The sequence below is a fragment of the Phallusia mammillata genome, chromosome 7 (assembly GCF_965637545.1).
Source record: "Phallusia mammillata chromosome 7, kaPhaMamm4.hap1.1, whole genome shotgun sequence".
Lineage (NCBI taxonomy): Eukaryota > Metazoa > Chordata > Ascidiacea > Phlebobranchia > Ascidiidae > Phallusia > Phallusia mammillata.
Genome location: NC_137258.1, coordinates 18,478,113 through 18,496,407, shown reverse-complemented (window position 1 = coordinate 18,496,407; position 18,295 = coordinate 18,478,113). Strand labels below are relative to the sequence as shown.

Here is an 18,295-nt window from a genome sequence, read left to right as displayed (position 1 = left end):
TGTATGCACTTTACAGTATAGCAAAAAGTCACGGTTTAAAAACATACTGAAGAAATTTGGCTTAAAATGCAGCTACATTAGAAGTAGTAGAAATAAATTTACCTCGCATTTAAGATCCTGAAAAGCTCCAACTGTTCCCGTGGCAGGTCGAATAGAGAAAGCAGTCCCACGGTCAGTGAGTATTGGAGACCATGTAAAATCCGCTGCGTAGTTGCGTCGGTTGTGAAGGGTAACCACCGATCTAAGTGACAGTTTTACCATTAAGCTAAAACAAACCATTAAGGCATAGACAAAATGTGTTGTAGATTTTTCTATTTTTTAAACTAGAAATTTGCCATAAATTAAAACATTGGTTTGATTAAAAAATTCTAAACAGTAGACAGGGTTGAAATAAGAAGTACAGTAAACCGCGGTTAATCCAGACCCGTTTGGACCAAAATAGTTTGTCCTGATTGGGCGAAAATCCGGAATAACCAAAGCCGGTTTAACCGAGTTTTACTCTATATGGCAAAATGAGTAAATTAGAGGTAGTTGAAAACATAAAACAGCGACAAGGTTAATTTTAACATAAAGACAAATATAAGCTATTGAGTATACTGTTTACGAAAAATTGACTGCTTCTAACACGAAATCCAAAATTATTGAAGTCTTGGCAGTGTGCCAGTCTTAACCACAATCTTCATAAAAATTATGTAGGGCATTGTGAAATTAACACTCTTTTCAAGGTTGGTAAAATTTTTGGGAAACACTGTTTTAAAGAATCACTTTTTTTACCTGTAACCAGCTTCGACGGGAAGAGCCTGGTCAGCAAACAGCTCAAGAAAATCAGATGAAAGTTCGAGAGCTACCGGAACGACATTGGCCAGCACAAGCACGTGACTTTCATGCTGGGAATTCACCGTGTAACTGTGACGTAATAGGTAAAGTAAGAGTTATATTGTGTTAATGCGGCATAAAGTAAAATAGGACATTTTAAATGTAAACTTCCTGTAACGTTTATAACGTTTAACAAATCTCTTAGGCCAGTATAGTAAACCGAAGCTTTCAATGCACCTAAATCAATCTGTGTATTTCGTTTTGTAATGTATTGTAAAAAAAATATCGATTTTGCCGATTTAATGGCATCCTCAGTTCTAAGCAAGAAATAAAATAACAATAAAACTAAGTTATTTAGGCAATAAAAGATATTAGTCTTACTCTTAGGCCAGTATAGATTCAACCGAATTCAAGTTTTAAAACTTGAGCGGTGAATTAAAAAGGTGGTTGTAAATGGACACTTAAGCTCTGAGACCCAATTTTACATGATATTTGTATGACTTGGTATCTAGGGGTGGACTGAAAATGTTTTGATTTGTTAAGTCAGGAATTAAAGGTTGTGAAGCATTGTCTTAAGCAGTATATCAAGTTAAAAAAACTGAATTTGTATGTGGAAAAGGCTTTTTATTGCAACGCAATCGTTTGTTTAAAAGATTGCAAAAACACTATCATATAGTATAGTTTCGTAAACGTTGTACTCAAGAACACTGCTTAAAAAAGCGTCTGGTGATCTTATACAAAACGTTTTTTCTTTGTATTTCTGGTATAGATTCTTAATGAAAAGTTTGGGTTTGTTTTTATGCAAAGGTATGGAGCTGTGTTTTGTTCAAGCACGTATCAGCATTGGATATGGTTTACCATGCGATGAAGTTTACCTGATGGAACGTTGGAATTTTCCTTCAGTGTTGGATTCGAAAACGAGCGTAAACTGTGCTTTGGATTGTGACGGAATAACTTGTGACAAGGGAGAAGTTTGACGTAATTCCTTGCAGTCGATCATAACCTGTAAAGCAACAATCGATTTACAATCCAAATCTTCACTGAACGGATTGAAAGCGCTCAATAGTTTTAAAGATATTTTTGGTTACTCATAACACTTACCTGTACGTGAATATAATGGTTGAGATTGTTGACAATATGGAGTTGCTTGTGGTTTGTCGAACGAAGACAGATATCACCAAAGTCTATAGTGGGAGGTCCAATGATAACTTTGTGCAGATCCTGTATGTGGTAAAATACTTTGAGTTAAAATCATGCGCAGCCAGTCGTATGTTATTCACTAACTATTTTGATTTTTGATCAAAACGAGTCATACATACAGTCAGTGTTTTTTAAGGTGTTTTGAAAAAAATTCTCCAACGGTTTCCCAAAATTTGGACTTGCAACTACAACTACAGTTTTTGGTATTTAAATGAAACACTTGCGGTCTCTTAAAACTACTTAGCGGTCACCCAAACCAAACCTTAAAAAAAACCTGCATACAGTAAACCTCGCTTAAACCGGATTTGGTTAATCCGGATCTTCGCCTAATTTGGACAAAACTTGAGGTACGAATGATTCGTAATGTGATGGCTTTTAAAGGCTTTAACTAATCGAACTCGGTTAATACGGATCTTCGTCCAATCGGGTCCGGATTAACCGAGTTATACTTTATATCCAAATGGTTAAGAATTTCTCTAAATATAACAGAATAGATATATGTCATAACCATACCACTGACAGTGAGCGCATTTTTTCGTACAGTTCGTCACGAGTTAATCAGCCGTTTATATCAGAATGATAGAGATGCGTTGTAAAACCGCTACTACTGCTTTTCGTTATACTTGTAACAAAATCGAACCTTAATTAAACGCAAAAACGGTACCTGTGGTGTAAGGAGCCTTTTGCAGTCGTTTTTCTCAGTACTAGTGGTGGGAACAGCATTCAAACCGTCAGTAACTGGGCGTGTCGTTGCCAGACGTTCCTGATTGGCCAGTTGCCGGGTTGTAAGGAGGCGGTGTCGCTCATTAAGCGGAACCACCTGATGCGGCGCTAAAGAGCAAGACAATTATAATTGCGTAAAAAGCAAACTCTAATTGATACAAAAACAAGTTATTAAGATAAATACACCCATCCTCGGATGAGCTCCGAAGCGTTCATGCAGACCAGCGATCACATAACACTCATCCATAAATCATAGTACGTCAGCCCATTAAAGGCGTTATACTAAACCAAACCGGTCTCCCAAGCTTTCCCAAATGGCAAGACACAAGCAAAAAAAATCTAGCCTGCGGTGGGATCACAAATGTGATTCAACTTTCGGCGGGTTCACCACTGAGCCTGTGTAGCTCAGTTGGTAGAGCTCGAGTCCCGCACTCATGGCGTGGGTTCGAATCCCACAGCAGGCTAGATTTGTCTGGCCTGTGCCTTGCCATATGGGAATGCTTGGGAGACCGGCTTCGGTATAATGCCTTCAATGGGTCTGGTGTACTTTGAATACATAAATAACAACGGTAAATTCCTTCCGCTCGTAATTTTTGTGCTTTTAGTTGCACTCGATAAATAAATAGGTTAAAAGCGTGATAAAAACTGCCATTTCACAGATAGAAATATTCACAGAAAAATCATAACATTGGTGTGCGCTTAATTCAGTTACCTGGGCTTTCAATGTCTCTTGCTGACAGCTTAGGTGGTTTGAGGCCTGCAGCTGGTTTTAATGCGAGATCCTTTTCGTTGCAGATTTCTTTGAACTCCCTGTCATTTAAGGTTGTAAGTACCCGATATAAAATTATAAATTAAGTTAAGTAAAACACCAATCGAAAAAATATGTTTGACTACCGGTTAATTTCATATTCCATTCAATTGATTTAGGATTGTGAAACCTAAGCCTATTATCTGTTCCAAAAACTTGGAATTATTGCACAATATTAAAAATGCTTGCATAATTCGACACGAAATGATTAAGGTTTTTTTATTTTTTATTTTTAGGCGTAGGGATAGATGGCGTTTTACGGTTTAAATCAAGGGTGAAATCGACTGGTCGTTCTCGGACTGATATGTCAAGTCGATCGCGTGACATGCACGTTTTGCTACCCGTATTAGGTATGTTGTATGGATGGCATTTGTTAGGTTACAAAATTTAATTGTTGCAGCAGTAATTGTGACATTGTACTCACAGTCGCTAGCTCTGTTTTTCGAAACACTCATTTGGCCTAATCAGTACCATTTTTTCAAACACTGTATGTGTTAATGATATACTTATTTTATCTTTTAAGTTTTTTAAGTTCACAAAGTTGTGAAAAGAAAATTAAACCAAATCACAGTAAAAACGTAAAAACGGGATTTAAAATGTCATTCTTGGTTAATGAATACTGTATTTTGGTAAACATTAAAAAAATGGTATCCCTAGAGCAGTGGTGGCCAACCTATGGCGCATGATTAGAAAGGGCGCATTGCCTTCTTTTGATAATCATGAAAATCAAATCAAAAATCTCATTAAATTTGATCAAGTTTATCAGAGTTATTTTTTACTTAATAGTTCTTATTTCTTATTACTATCCTTCTCATGCAAAAGTTGTTTCTTTCTCTTTCTCTCTATATACAAGAAGTAGTCATAGAAGGTGGGGTTACGAGACATTTATGGCGCATACAACACAGTATGTTAAAAAGTTGGAGAATGGTATGTAGAAGGTTGGCCACCCCTGCCCTAGAGTTAGGTTACTGGAAAAGTTAATCTTGGGTCAAAATATGTTGGGCACCCCGGGTTTATCTTATATATTGCTGTTAAATTATGCTCCTAGTATAAACTGTTCGAACAGAACCAACCATAATGTGACTTAAACAAAGCTTTTCAGTATGCGCGAAATTCAACCTGGAACAAAATTGGAAGAAAACAAACCTATTCTGATCTCTCTTCCGCCTCTTGTCGCTGCATTCCCTCAAGAATTGAGCATATTTATCCTTGTGATCCTTCCGAGCTTGCTCCTCATCGATGGTATAAGCATAATCCGGGTCCACGTAGGTATGTCTCTTGCTTTTCGTGTATGGTGTCTGGTATTCTTCGTCGCGCTTGGAAGGACGGATACTTTGCGCTCTAAACAATATAAGCATGGATATTTGAAGAACGGTTTCGTCTAAAATCCCAAGGATGCCAATTTTTAAATATGATATGGGTCATTTATTAATAAAGTAATAATGTCCGATCCACAATGCCAAAAAATAGACAGCACAAATGTAGTGAAATAACCACAGGTCTGTACCCCCCATTTTGTATTAAGACACCTAGTTTGATTTATGAAATTGTAATGGTTATTTGGGTTAAACTACAAATGATCAATATGACCGAGCATGCTCCATCAATAATGAAGTCACTAACACGAAGTCCAAAAACGGTCTGTATTTGATTTATAGGAAGGGTAGGTTTGTTATGGCAGGTGTCCGATTGTTGCAACAATAAGTATTTTTGTATGGTTTTGTGCATTTACCATTCCAAAGCAGTGTTTAGTTACCGTTTGTAAACCATTGCAATGGCCTAAACAAAAAAGTGACCTCCGTTCAACTAATCGAAGCTAACCTTTTCTGATCATTACGCGTTATTTAGCGGATAATGTTAACAACGCAGTAAAACTTTACGCAGTTGGCCGAATCTGTTTCAGATAAGTTTTCATAATTGTGGTTAACTTTCACACTACATTAGATTTACCACCCCAAACCTAAACAGAAGGAGATTGCTATAACCAAGCAATTTGTTACACTATAGTACTGTATACGAAACAAGTAACCTGTCATTGGGAAAAGCCACAAGCGCTTTGCCTGATGCTTCGTCCATTCTTTTGCCGTGACTCGAATGCAAAGTGGTATTGGCTGTATTCACCACCACCGGCCGCACCTGACCTTTAACCTTCTTGACGTCATCGACAGGTACGTCAGGAAATTGCCCGGTCTCGTTGGTGATCAACGGAGTAATTCCCGGGTTGATCCTGAAAATATCGTATGTGTTACATTTAAAGGAAAACTTGTATGATTTTTTGTAAAAGCTTAAAGGGGAACTGCCAAAATTATTTAAAATGGAAGAAATATTACATTAAGTTTTAATACGTTTTTGCGTTAAAAACAAATTGGTAATGTATTGGCATCAAAAAAAATCTTAGTCAAGAATTATTACTATAAGTATATGGAACATATTCGATGGGATTAGTCCTAAAACATTCGAACAGTCGACGGTAATAACACACTTACATACAAATCACAGTACAAAAGGCAGCAGGCTTGTGATTCAACGTTTCGGCGAATTTACCATTGGGCCTACTTAGCACAGTTGGTAGAACGCTAGCCACGCTAGGTTACATTCGTGGGTTCGAATCCCACTGCAATCTACTATGTTCGTAGCCTCTCTCTAACCGCAAAAATATGCCTTAAAGGCCAGGTTGATCGCAATGGCCATTTTTGGCGTTCATTTTTTTAATCATTTAACACACCATTCCAGTTCATCGCAAAACGGTTAGTTGCATAATCCGTTTAAGTGCAATAAAAAATTGGAACCGTTAGAAACTGAGGATGATTGCAAAAAACTTAGCTAAATTGGGTTACAACTAAACAGAATTCCTTTTTTTCTGATTGCAGTAACAGTGCAGAAAATCAAAAACTATCTTCTTCGCAATTAAATAACAACAACCCTAAACTTGAAATAGTTAATCCCAGCCCATGAAACTTGCTTCGCGCAGAGGTATCAAGTATTGTATTGGAAGTGATCAATAAAAGTGGGCCTTCAAAACATTGGCAACAGCGTTACGAATGAACGTAATTTACACCTTGGTTCGCGAAATTTCGGAATGGCTACAGAAGTTCCAATCAACTGGATAGGAATGGTCTGGAAAGCTCTGGCGCACAGTTTGTTGACGTCAATCTCAGTGCCTTCCCCGTTCGTCCGATCGACGCAAACTTTTCCAAGCACATCAATCAGCTGTAAGGGCTGAAACGTTCCAGCTTGGTTTGGTTGAAAGGATAGCATTATGTCCTGCACAAAGGAAAAATGTTGAACTGATTAAAGCAGTGGTTCCCAAACTATGCGCCGCGGCACACTGGTGTGCCGCGAGATGTCTTTAGGTGTGCCGCAAAAATATTGAAATTAAAATCAATCAAGTAGAGTAGTAGTACACCAGGTGCTTAGACCACTAGGCCAACATGCTCCACGTCTCTGAGATGTTCAACTAGGCTGTTTTACTATGAGAGTGACCTGTATAGCGGCTTTATGACCTCATAGTTAGTTTCTGTGTCAGCTAATTTGTTGTGCCATTTTAAACTGTTGTTCATGAGGAAAAAGCTGTGTCAGTCTATTTAGGCTAATATGATCAGTTACGAACACATAGATGGCACATAGACTGACCACTGGGATACAAACCTGTTAAGTTTTAAAGCGTGTAGGTAGCCTATGTCCCGATGATAGGTTGTAAATGATTATTGGGATACATTGTCATGTTAGTAGTGATAGGGTTAAGTTTGTTTTAGTTCTTTTAAAGTTAAAAGAAAGTGCTAGTCTGAGAAAACTTGCTTCAAGGAGAAGCCATCACTGCTTAAATAATACGTTCCGACATTGAAACCGTTGCCAGAAAACATCAAGCACATATTTCTCACTGACAGATTTGTTACACTCTTGTCATAAAGACGCAAGTACACTAAATTTCTTGAGAACTTACGCAATATTGACTGATTTTACGTTAGGATATGAAAAAATAAAAAATAAAATATATTTTTTATTCAAATGTTCGAAGAGCGCCAAATAATTTTTGTTTTTTCTAAAATGAGCCTTAAAAGAAAAAAGTTTGGGAACCACTGGATTAAAGCAAATGATTAAGTTGGCTTTTAGCTTGGTAAAGGGCCAAAAATGTTAAAAGGGTAGTTTCATGCGGAATACTAGAAACATGCTTGAAAAGTAAATCAAAAATAAAAATTGCCTTTCAAACGTACATCAAATTCAAAACTGCTAAAGAGAATGTATGTAGTGAATGCTTTTACATCATACAACAAATTTATTGCGCATCATAGTTAAATGTCGAACTATTAGTGCTGAAATTTGGAACGCAGTCTAAACAATAAAATGCGGAGATAGGCAAAACTGTACATGTTTTAAAAAACAAAAAAAACATCAGAAATTCGATGCGTTTGAAATTGCACGTGAAGATTAAATCTATGAATTTAAGTTGCGTAAAGTTTTCGAATGGCGACATACGTACCTGGCTTTTTCCCGGCTTGATTTTTGCCTGTACAGGGGTCACATTAAAGTGCGCCACCTTACGGCAGTGAATGCTTAGTGGGAGAAGAGAAGATTCGTTTGTGAGAGTACATAGCGCACTGCTGTGGTCACCGCATAACACCTAAACCAGAAAAAAATATTTCATATGCATTGGCGTAAAATGAAATCACTCCTATATTTACGTGCCAGTAAGAACAACAACAAGTTTATAGAGCTCTTCTGGCAAATGTAATATTTTCCGACGTTTCGACGTCCTTTGTTATTTACCCTGATCATAATTTGGAAAACACAAAAAAGACAAAATGGGTAAAATTACCTCTCCAAAGTCAAAGGTGCTGCTTGGTTGAATGTTGGCTAACACCGGAATGGCGGTGGCCGTTACTGCAACCTCAATTTTCTTATTCGCTGCACAAAATAACAAAACTTAAAAAAAAAAACTACATATTACACCTAAAACGACAAAATTACTTAAAGGCGCAAGTAGTATACTAATATAACGCATAGTTATTCGTATAAAATGTAAAAAAAAACATTTGTACATTGCTTGTATTTAGATCAGTTGATTTAAGTCGACAGACAACAATGTTCCAAACGGTCCACGGAATGGTAGTTTGTTGGTAGAGTTTATATAAGAGTACTCACGGCTTGTGTTTTCACATAAGAACGTATCGTTGCTTCCAACCATCTCAAATCTCATAAAAAGTGCAAAATCTTGGCGAGGTGGAGGTTTTTCGGTGGCTTCCCAACCCACATTCGAACTGTTAAATCGTGGACTGAACCTAAAAAAATACGGAAAATGTCTAAATCACGGTTTCCAAGAGCAAACTTGGTGTATTATAACATAAACTAGGGTAACCAGGCGCCCGGAAATTCCCAGGCATTAAAATGAATGGATTGCGAGAAAATAGCGTCTAGTGGAATTGGACTTGTAAGACTTTCTTTGTAGATTTGCGGAAACGTTTAACCAATAAAGCATGTCGCTTTTTACGCATATTTGGGCCGTTATTTTCATCAATAAAACTTACTTTTTTGTATTTTTTTAGGTTTATTAGTAAACAAATCTGTGTTTTTTCTCCACAATTATAATGCTATTTTAATAAAAATGATATTTGGGTAGGTAGAATGTAACAACCTTCTACAAAACGCAATATGACGCAAATTATAGTTTCGCGAAAGCTGTTTATTAAAACTGTCAGGAATTGTACGGAATTGTAGATATGGTAACCCTAATATAAACCTACTAGATAAATTTCACCAATAAAAATGTTACAGATAACCAATATTTTCCAACGTGCGTAATTGTGCAGTGTTTTACACAATGCAAAAATTCAACTGACCTGAAATAAACCGGTACTTTTTGGTATGGACCGATTGTTCCTTGGTTGGGTAGGACAGTGATAAGTGACGTCAGAATGTCAAATGCCCGTCCACGTATCTTTTCCATCGGTGACGTGGCCAACATGGCGGCCGTTGACTTGGTTAAGTCAGTACCCTGGAGAAAAAATGAAAAATGCATTTTTATCACAGAGCTCCATAACAGACATTCTATTCATATCAACTTGATGAAAGTGTAGAATTTCGGCTTGGTAAATATTTTAGTGCGATAGTGCTGCTAAACATATATTAGTTTTTTTTTAAAAGCCAAGTATAATAACGATTTTGTCAGGATTTGACTAAACTTAGGTAACATATATATTTACCCTTTTGCGAGCAAAAATAACAAAATATAACACAATGTGAATTGGACCAATATTTTTGAACTAAAAAAAAGATCTTAAATACTCAGAAAAATTATGTAAGTACATAAGTGTACATAAACTACATAAGTGGTTAGCACAACCGTGCTATGTTCACAAGGTCGTGGGATCTAACCTTGTCATAACCACTTGTGTTTCCCTCAGCAAGAAACTTGAGCAACATTGCTCCGACCCAGTGGAATTTAATAAATTGATCAAAAATAAATTCATCAACTGCTTCAGTCAAAAAAAAATCAAATACAAAGTGATTCAACAGGCTTGCCAAAAAACAGGCAGTTTGTTGGATGACTTATTGTGAGCATAACACATTTAGGCAGCTATTGTCAGCCCAAAAATGAAACAATCACAAAAACAATCTAAGCTAGTTGGGTGAAACTAGTGATGCAAATTTTATAATTATTTCATATTCTATATTTATTTATTTAATAGAATCCAGGAAACCTAAATTTTTTAAATTTTTTGCAATGTGGAACAATAAACATGTATTTATTTGTTTGTATAATTTATTCCATGAAATTGAAATTACTGTAAATGATGCTTACCACAACAATTGATAAACACAATGTTTGTGCATGTGTCTTAGTTGCACAATTGCTGTGTGACATGTAGGTAAAAAAGTGACTAGGTTTGAAAATTCATACAATTCTTATCCTAATTCACTGTTCTAAATTGCCTATCTCCAGGTAACACAATAATTATATTACATTGAGTTTGTAGCTGCAATGCCATTTACATGTACTTTGTGTTGAAATCAACCTGAGAAATTGTAGATGCCAAAAAATCGCATACCAGTTGATTCTGTTTGGCCTAACATTCTGTACACTGGGTTTTAGAAAAATATTAAACTTACAGCTTCCTCTCCATCAGCACCTTCCTCCAGAACTGACACCCATTTAACAGGTTCTGGGCCATTGTTGAAGAGATATGCAGGTTCAACACGATCTGTCCCATAATATGCAGGCCCAAAAGCAACACAGTTAAGTGAAGATTGCTTGTCACTTGCCAAAAGCTGGAGAGATTGTTCTACAATACAAGCCTTGATCTGAAGATGAGTGTCTTGCATGCCTTCCAGTTTGACACTAAAAGGAATTTAAATTTGTTCGTTAATTCTACGGTTTCCAAAAAAGTTCACAAAACATTTCAATATACATGAGTACAAATTAAATAAAAGCGTGTTTAGAATACATTGCTTTAAGTTTTTGGTGATTTTTGTCAATTTTAATTTTCCATGTAGGCAATTATTTTAAAATAGTGATAGAGCACAGAGGATTTTTTTACTTTGCTATACTATATGTTTCTGTTTGTCAGTTTTTTTTTTCCACAAAAGATTGCTGACACTTACCTTGAGAACCACTGGTTTAATATATAATATGCAATATTAAAGCTATGCAATGGCTATATATTAACCTACTTTCATAGCAATTTTGTATGCTATTTTTAGGTTTTCAGATAATTTAGTTTCTAGCCACTTTATAAATTTGGAATTTTTAGCCACTTACTGATATTTAAGCCATACAATGACTTTATATTAAGCTACTTTCATGACAATTATATGTAAAATTCAAGTTTTTGGTTAGTTTAGGGTTTTTAGTGTTTTATGCAACTGGTCTTACTTGGCTACTTCATCCACTGTTCCTGGAGTCTCAGTAACAAGTTCAACCTTGATCAGTTGTATTGTTTTAGGGTTTACTTTTCCAGTTTTCGGTGAAATGCCGATTAATCTTGAGCTGTTACAGGTTATACTGAATTCACCAGCCATAGAGCCATGGTTTATTAGGGCAACCTCTTGACTGAGGACTCTGCTGTTTGCCACAACCATACCAAAGTCAACTGGGCCTTCAAGGTCCAACAATGGTGTTGGAGTATAACTGTGATAACAAAATGTAACATTACCAAAAATATAAAAAACAAGTGGTGCAGTAGTAAAATTTAAGACATAGGGTATATTTAAAACCGTGAATTATGTACCTAACTTTATTTACATGTTAAGATCTAGTTTTTACATCCAGTAAAATGATAAAAATAAAAAAGTATAATTTATGTTATAAGTGACTTGTCTTTTAGTTTGGTGGCAACATTAATTTTGGTTGTAAAATCATTTCTACGAAAGGAATCTCACAATGGATTAGTATTTAACTTACGCATAGAGTGGAATTTCAATTATGTCATCGTCCACAGAAAGAATAATTCTGTCCCTTGCATCTTCAGCTTTTTCACTCATGTACTTTACAACAGCTGATATTTCTAATCCTGGGGCAACCGGCCTCTCAGGATTTGTCACAGTGAGCTTGAATTTCTTTTAACAACAAAATTTGCAATAGAAAAAAGTCTAGGGTATTAAGCAAACTGTATTGTAGCAAAAATGAGATATAAAACGATAGACGTTAGAAAAAAATGTGTTTTATAAATAAAAATTCATCACTTAATTAGAAAATAAGGTTTGAAAAACAGATAAAACGCTACTGAAAAATAAAAACAATAAACCACTAAGCTTTCAACTATCTTTATCACTACATTTGTTATAGAATTAAATTTTTCTATAAGCCTCTAAATCAGTGATTCCCAACCTTTCTGGTGCCGTGACCCCTTGATAACATTCGTCAAGTTGCGGTGACCGCAAGGATAAAATAAGTAGGTTATATATTAAAATTGACTTCTAAATATTCAAAAATTTGGGGCACAATGTTTTTTTTACAAATTTTCAAGAATTGAGTTAAAGTGTTATTACCGCGAGAAAGCAACACAGGTTGGCAGGTGAGGACTCTGTGGTTATGTATTGCAAATGCATTGCATAATACATGGCAATAATCAGCATTTTGTGAGAATAATTAAGTTTTAAACAAATAAAGATCCACCCGTGCTGTAATTACTAGTTAGATACTAATTAACAAACAATGACAGGAAGGAATGTTGAGCACTTTTGTATCTTTTTTAACAAAATGTGTTTTTTTTCTCAAAAATGAAGTGGTCAATGGGTTTATTTTATTGGGGCTAGTGTTCCATGGCCTAAAACGTGTTGGGAACCACTGCCTTAGGTGACCCAAGGTAAATTGTCAGGCATCCCCAGTTGGGGTCATGACCCACAGGTTAGGAACCGCTGCTCTAAATACACATGCAAATGAAAAAGATTTAGCTTTTTACAGTACTTACATTGGTCACTGGAGCATGAAACCGGATCCTTTTGCTAAATTTGCTGACATTTTGCACTGACAGGTTGACAGTGAAGGATTCGTTAACGGTGGCATCAATAAACTCCACAATCGGTGGAATAATTCTGATTCCAGCAACATCACCATCCATATTCATGATGACTACTTTATACAGTCAAGTTTGCAGCAAAAATTACTTACATGTTAATAGAACTTATTAAGCACAGTAATGTCTATCTTACAAAAAGCAAAAATATACTATTTTAAACAATTTTTAACAATTGTTTTGGGGGCGTTGTTTTGCTGCAATTTTTGTCGGGTAAGCAAAATAAACTCAACTTAACACAAAATTTTATGTTACAAAATTATCTTACTTACCCTTCTCACAAAAATCTATGCGTAAAATTATCGCAAAAGTTTCTGCGAAGCTAGAGGAACAAGTTTCTGGAAATAAACAAGTTTGCTAAAACTTGCACACAAACTTGAAAGTTTGATTTCTGTCCAGAAAGTGATTGCTATAGTAACTACCACTATATTGCGCTCGTATACCGTTTTTTTTAATTTGAAAGGGATTTTTATTTAAAAGTACCGTAACTGTTTTCGTATCTTTTTAACATGTCGTGAATGACACGTCCTTCTCTCATTTTATGTTTACAATCGTAACAAAACTGTATTTTTGTTTTAAATTTTATTGTTCGCTTGTTTTTTGAAGGAAAATGACCATTTGACAACAAAATTTGATTTTTGATATGTTGTATGCACAAGCACCCTACTACTATTGTTTTTATTTTCTGGTTAAATCGGACATTTTGCACCGAAATTCTACAACACTATGTGTTCGTTCTTGTCAACGTTTGTAATGAAAGCTTACTAATTATGTGTTCTAACGACTATGGACCACTAATTAAAATTCTTCCGGAGTGAGGCACTAATTTTTGTCTCACCAATTTGCTAACAGTTATTATTTAAAATATCCGGAGTCAAATTCACGACCATTCTGTAGTTTGTAAATCAATTTTATTATAAAAGACAGATCGGGCACAACGTCCAATAATATAATCGAACAAAAACTTTTTCGAAATCTGACGTCAAATCACATCGCGCTTCAGGAGATTTAATCGAAATGGCGTTTTGGAACGTTTGCACAACTCATGCGAATGACCAAAAAACGTAGCAGCGAATGAAACATTACGCTGTATTTCTTGCGTTAAGCAAAATGACAACAACGATACATTAACATGCAAAATCCGTCAGTCTGTTTTCGATACAAGGACCCCAGTGGATTGTCCAGGTTTGGGTGGTGCCTCAACCTTTGCCGCTGCACTTTCATTAGGGTTTTCACCCCGTACAGTAATGTTGTGCTTCTGGCGAAAATCGTTCAACTCCTTGCCCTTTTCCGCCAGTTGTTTATTTAGGTCTTCCGTCAGCATACTGATTTGCTCCCTGTTTTTCGTCAGCGCCGGCAAAACGTCGCCCACCGTTCGTTCGACCAACACATCGCCGATGAGTCTGTAGCATTTTCGGTTCCCGCTGACCTACAAGCAAACCATCAACAACTTGGTGTTAATTTTTGCGATGTGGTTTTTCATGCCCATGTGAATACCAGAACAGTTAACACTTAAAATATTTGGTAGTTATATTAAAGAATGTACTCTATTGCACTAACTCAAACACCATTGCGCTACACAGGAAGTCCATTTTCTTGAAAAAGATCTTTCAAAACATAAATTATTCTTGACCCAACTGAAGAATGCAACCAGTGAAGTGTTCACAAATGCAATCAACTCAACACAAATATTTTACACGTCTTACTACGATTTTACATGTTTACTATAAACTCCTTGATTTTGCCCACCAAAACATAAGATATATTGTGTAACAACTACTATTTCTTGAAACAAACTATTGCTAAGTTACACAACACCTGTTTTGTGTATTGTCCTCAATATACTTACCTCAGATAAAGCATCAATAACAGCTCTGTGTTCAGCTTTGTCTGCATCCAGTTCAGCAACCTTTGCCGCAATTCGTCTTTGCTCTTGTCGTAACTGATTGAAACCCTCAACAATTTCTTCTTTAGACATTTTCTTTTCCGTCATTGTGAAATTGACTGTACAGTTTAACTTAACAAAACGTTTAAACACTGCATCCACTCTAAATGGAAAACAAAAAATGTTCAAAAGAAATAACAAATTCAAAGCAGTGCATCTCAACCCTTTTTTGCAGTGACCCAAACAATAAACTTAAATTAAAAGTAAAACTGTAGCTGACCCACTTTTTTCCCACAACTTAGCTGCTACTTGCATGTCAACAACATTAAATAAGCATGAAAAGTCTGATACTCAAATACAGAAAGCTTGCTGAACTACTATAAACAATGACCCAACCAAATAAAATGACAACCCACAATCAAACGAACCAGCCAAATTAAACGACAACCCCGGGGGTTGAGAAGCACTGCTTTAAAGGGACAATAAATGGTAATAGGATTGTCATAACTAAGAATACTGCAATATATTTTTCTACAGAATGTTTACTTGAAACAAAGAAGAAAAGAGTGTTGATTTACCATACAACTGAAGATTTTCATTTTTTTAATTATGCTTTTGTAAAGCCACTTTGAAAGGATTTAAACAAAAAGAACATTTACATAGTATATAGTAAGAAAACCTAAATACAAGGCTTATTGATACAATGTGTTAGGTTTTTGTGCAAACACAAATTTCATTGTCCCCTAACAACAGCATAGGATTGAACCGTTTGTTGAGGAATAACACCAAAGCACACTGGGCAGACAAATACAAAAAGCAAAGTAGACATTTATAGACATGATAAATTAATTGGGCAAGATCTAATACAAGCGCAGTCACAATGAAAGTAACAGAAAATCAGAACAACTATTCCCAGTCAACTACATGGCAAAATTACAAAAGCACAACTAAATGCTTGCATATGGCTCTCAGGTATTTAAAACTATATTTAAATAGTAACATTTAAATGCATTTATATGTGGAAATTGGTGTTACATACAAGCTATTGTACATGTCTGTGAGCCAAGAGCAATAGTACGTTAGGTTATAGACAGACTCTTAGTTCATAAATATTGCAAAAAAAACACATCAGAAATATCAGACCAGGATATAAAGCACTAAGTAACTTAGAACAATTTTAAAAATACAAATAGATGTCATTTTAGTAGCTGGTGTTACTATAATAGCATCTAAATTCATATTTTACACACAGTGGCCCAATGACAAGCACTCAAACAACAGATCACCTGATGTTATTGTAGCAACTACACCAATTCAAGCAACAGAAAAAAATATCACTGGATGTACTCCATGGGTATTTGAACGCTGTTTTAGAAATAAGAATAAAAACTGAAAAATACGCAATGTCAAAGAATGAGCTGAAAAAAATAAATTTGACAGCCTGCCAAATATTTAAATAACACCAATAGAATTTTATGTGCTGAAAAGGGTTTGGAACCACAGATGCAGAGAAACAATGATCATCCACAGAAAAATAGAGAAATGAACTCAACAAACATACCCAAAAAATACAGAATTTGTGTGTGATGAAAATACATCATACACATGTAAAGTGCATCAAACATTTCAGGCCAAATTATATAATTGTTAAGGCTGTGTTTTTTTTAACTTAGAAAGAAAAAGATAACTTTCAATTCACTTTTTATCAGTCTTGCTTGGAAATCAAATATATATGTTAAAGTGATAACCAAAAACTTAAACTATTTCAAGAGGTTTACAATTCATCACCAGGCAAAAACACATTTCGTTTGTTTTTTGACTCTTGTTCAAGTTCTGCTTTAAAGTAAGCAATTGTTTTAGACAGCCCATCTTTTAATGGAACAATAGGCTGCCAACCCAGAATTCTTCTTGCTTTAGAAATGTCTGGTTTCCTTTTTCTTGGGTCATCTGTTGCAGCATCTTTGTGTATAATTACCGACGTGCTGTTTGTTACGTCTTTAATCAGTTCTGCAAATTGCAGTATAGTATGCTCATCCGGGTTGCCCAAATTGACTGGCGAAGACTCATCGCTATTCATTAAAGCAATTAGACCACTTACTAAATCAGTAACATACTGAAACGACCTTGTTTGTTCACCTTTTCCATAAATTGTAATTGCTTCACCTTGCAAAGCTTGCAGAATAAAATTGGACACCACACGGCCATCAGCCATGTGCATTCTTGGCCCAAATGTGTTAAAAATCCTTGCAACTCGAACTTTTACACCGCTTTGAGACTTGTACGCATAGCACATAGTCTCAGCTACCCGTTTGCCTTCATCATAACAAGCACGAGGGCCAATGGGATTTACATGGCCCCAATATGTTTCTTTTTGTGGATGCTCTTCAGGGTCACCATAAACCTCAGATGTTGATGCAAGCAAAAGTGTGGCACTGACCCGTTTTGCTAGGCCCAACATGTTAAGTGTGCCAATACTTGATGTTTTTATTGTTTTGACTGGGTTGTACATGTAATGAGGTGGAGATGCTGGGCATGCCAAGTGGTAAATCTGGTCCACCTCTATAAATAGTGGAGTCACCACATCATGGTGTATCAGTTCAAAGTTTTCATGACCAATCCAGTGTTCAATATTTCTTTTTCGTCCTGTGAAAAAATTATCCACCACGGTGACTTCATGCCCCATCAACATAAGTCTGTCCACCAGATGGCTGCCAACAAATCCAGCTCCACCAGTTATCAAAATTCTCTTGCGGTTTTTCTCAGCTAAAAATTTAACTGGGAGGTATTTTTTCTTCTCTGCATCCATAATTTCAACTTTTTGGCGAAGGTTAGTATTTTCAAATTGAAGTCGCTGTATTTTGCGAACAATCTCATTTATGACTGACTTGTTCAACACTGAGTCAACTGTAAATTCATGACGTGCAACAACTATAATAATAGTGGCAATAATCAACAGAAAAACACACCTAATTGTCCTGGGCGACATCTGAAAAAGCAAACCTTTAAATTGAAAACGTCGACAACTGAACATGTTACATGTACATGATGTCAAGGTAAATCATGCGCCTGAATCTTGCATTATTTTGCCTAATAATCCCACATGGATTAGTGCAAATATAGGCACAAATAATGTACTACCTGTCACAATATTCCATACAAATTTCCAGAACACATCGTAAATTAGTAGTCAATTCTGAATTTCTTACTTCAGCTATCAGCATAAACAGTCACGTGGTTACTCAACGAACTGCTCGTCACGCCCTGTCGATTTTAGTGGCCGTCTTCTGGGACAAAATTTATTTTAAATGTGGAGACCGAATCTGCTGTTTTGCCGATGTATTCAGAGGTGGG

General features: G+C 35.9%; 3 protein-coding genes across 3 annotated transcripts in view; all 3 read right to left on the bottom strand.

Moving 5' to 3' along the window:
• Positions 1 to 13,210, bottom strand: part of LOC145238182 (cilia- and flagella-associated protein 47-like) — a 67,941-nt gene extending 54,731 nt beyond the window's left edge. The window contains exons 1-17 of the mRNA XM_080101269.1: positions 12,955 to 13,210; positions 11,946 to 12,100; positions 11,418 to 11,672; positions 10,655 to 10,883; positions 9,385 to 9,539; positions 8,690 to 8,826; positions 8,364 to 8,452; positions 8,028 to 8,168; positions 6,606 to 6,811; positions 5,577 to 5,774; positions 4,694 to 4,888; positions 3,452 to 3,549; positions 2,681 to 2,847; positions 1,918 to 2,037; positions 1,692 to 1,819; positions 775 to 906; positions 103 to 241 (exon numbers count right to left, since the gene is read on the bottom strand). Coding sequence (XP_079957395.1) covers positions 103 to 241; positions 775 to 906; positions 1,692 to 1,819; positions 1,918 to 2,037; positions 2,681 to 2,847; positions 3,452 to 3,549; positions 4,694 to 4,888; positions 5,577 to 5,774; positions 6,606 to 6,811; positions 8,028 to 8,168; positions 8,364 to 8,452; positions 8,690 to 8,826; positions 9,385 to 9,539; positions 10,655 to 10,883; positions 11,418 to 11,672; positions 11,946 to 12,100; positions 12,955 to 13,110 — 2,700 coding nt within the window. The 5' untranslated portion in view covers positions 13,111 to 13,210. The remainder of the gene's footprint in view (positions 1 to 102; positions 242 to 774; positions 907 to 1,691; positions 1,820 to 1,917; positions 2,038 to 2,680; positions 2,848 to 3,451; positions 3,550 to 4,693; positions 4,889 to 5,576; positions 5,775 to 6,605; positions 6,812 to 8,027; positions 8,169 to 8,363; positions 8,453 to 8,689; positions 8,827 to 9,384; positions 9,540 to 10,654; positions 10,884 to 11,417; positions 11,673 to 11,945; positions 12,101 to 12,954) is intronic.
• Positions 13,211 to 13,948: 738 nt separating this feature from the next.
• LOC145238187 (prefoldin subunit 2-like) lies at positions 13,949 to 15,052 on the bottom strand. The gene is made up of 2 exons (XM_080101273.1): positions 14,909 to 15,052; positions 13,949 to 14,488 (listed from the first exon to the last, which is right to left on the bottom strand). The coding sequence occupies exons 1-2, from the start codon at positions 15,050 to 15,052 to the stop codon at positions 14,204 to 14,206; spliced, it is 429 nt and encodes a 142-aa protein (XP_079957399.1). The 3' UTR covers positions 13,949 to 14,203.
• A 54-nt stretch (positions 15,053 to 15,106) lies between these two features.
• LOC145238185 (UDP-glucuronic acid decarboxylase 1-like) lies at positions 15,107 to 17,962 on the bottom strand. Its single transcript, XM_080101271.1, has one exon. The coding sequence runs from the start codon at positions 17,928 to 17,930 to the stop codon at positions 16,719 to 16,721; it is 1,212 nt and encodes a 403-aa protein (XP_079957397.1). The 5' UTR covers positions 17,931 to 17,962; the 3' UTR covers positions 15,107 to 16,718.
• Positions 17,963 to 18,295: the final 333 nt, after the last annotated feature.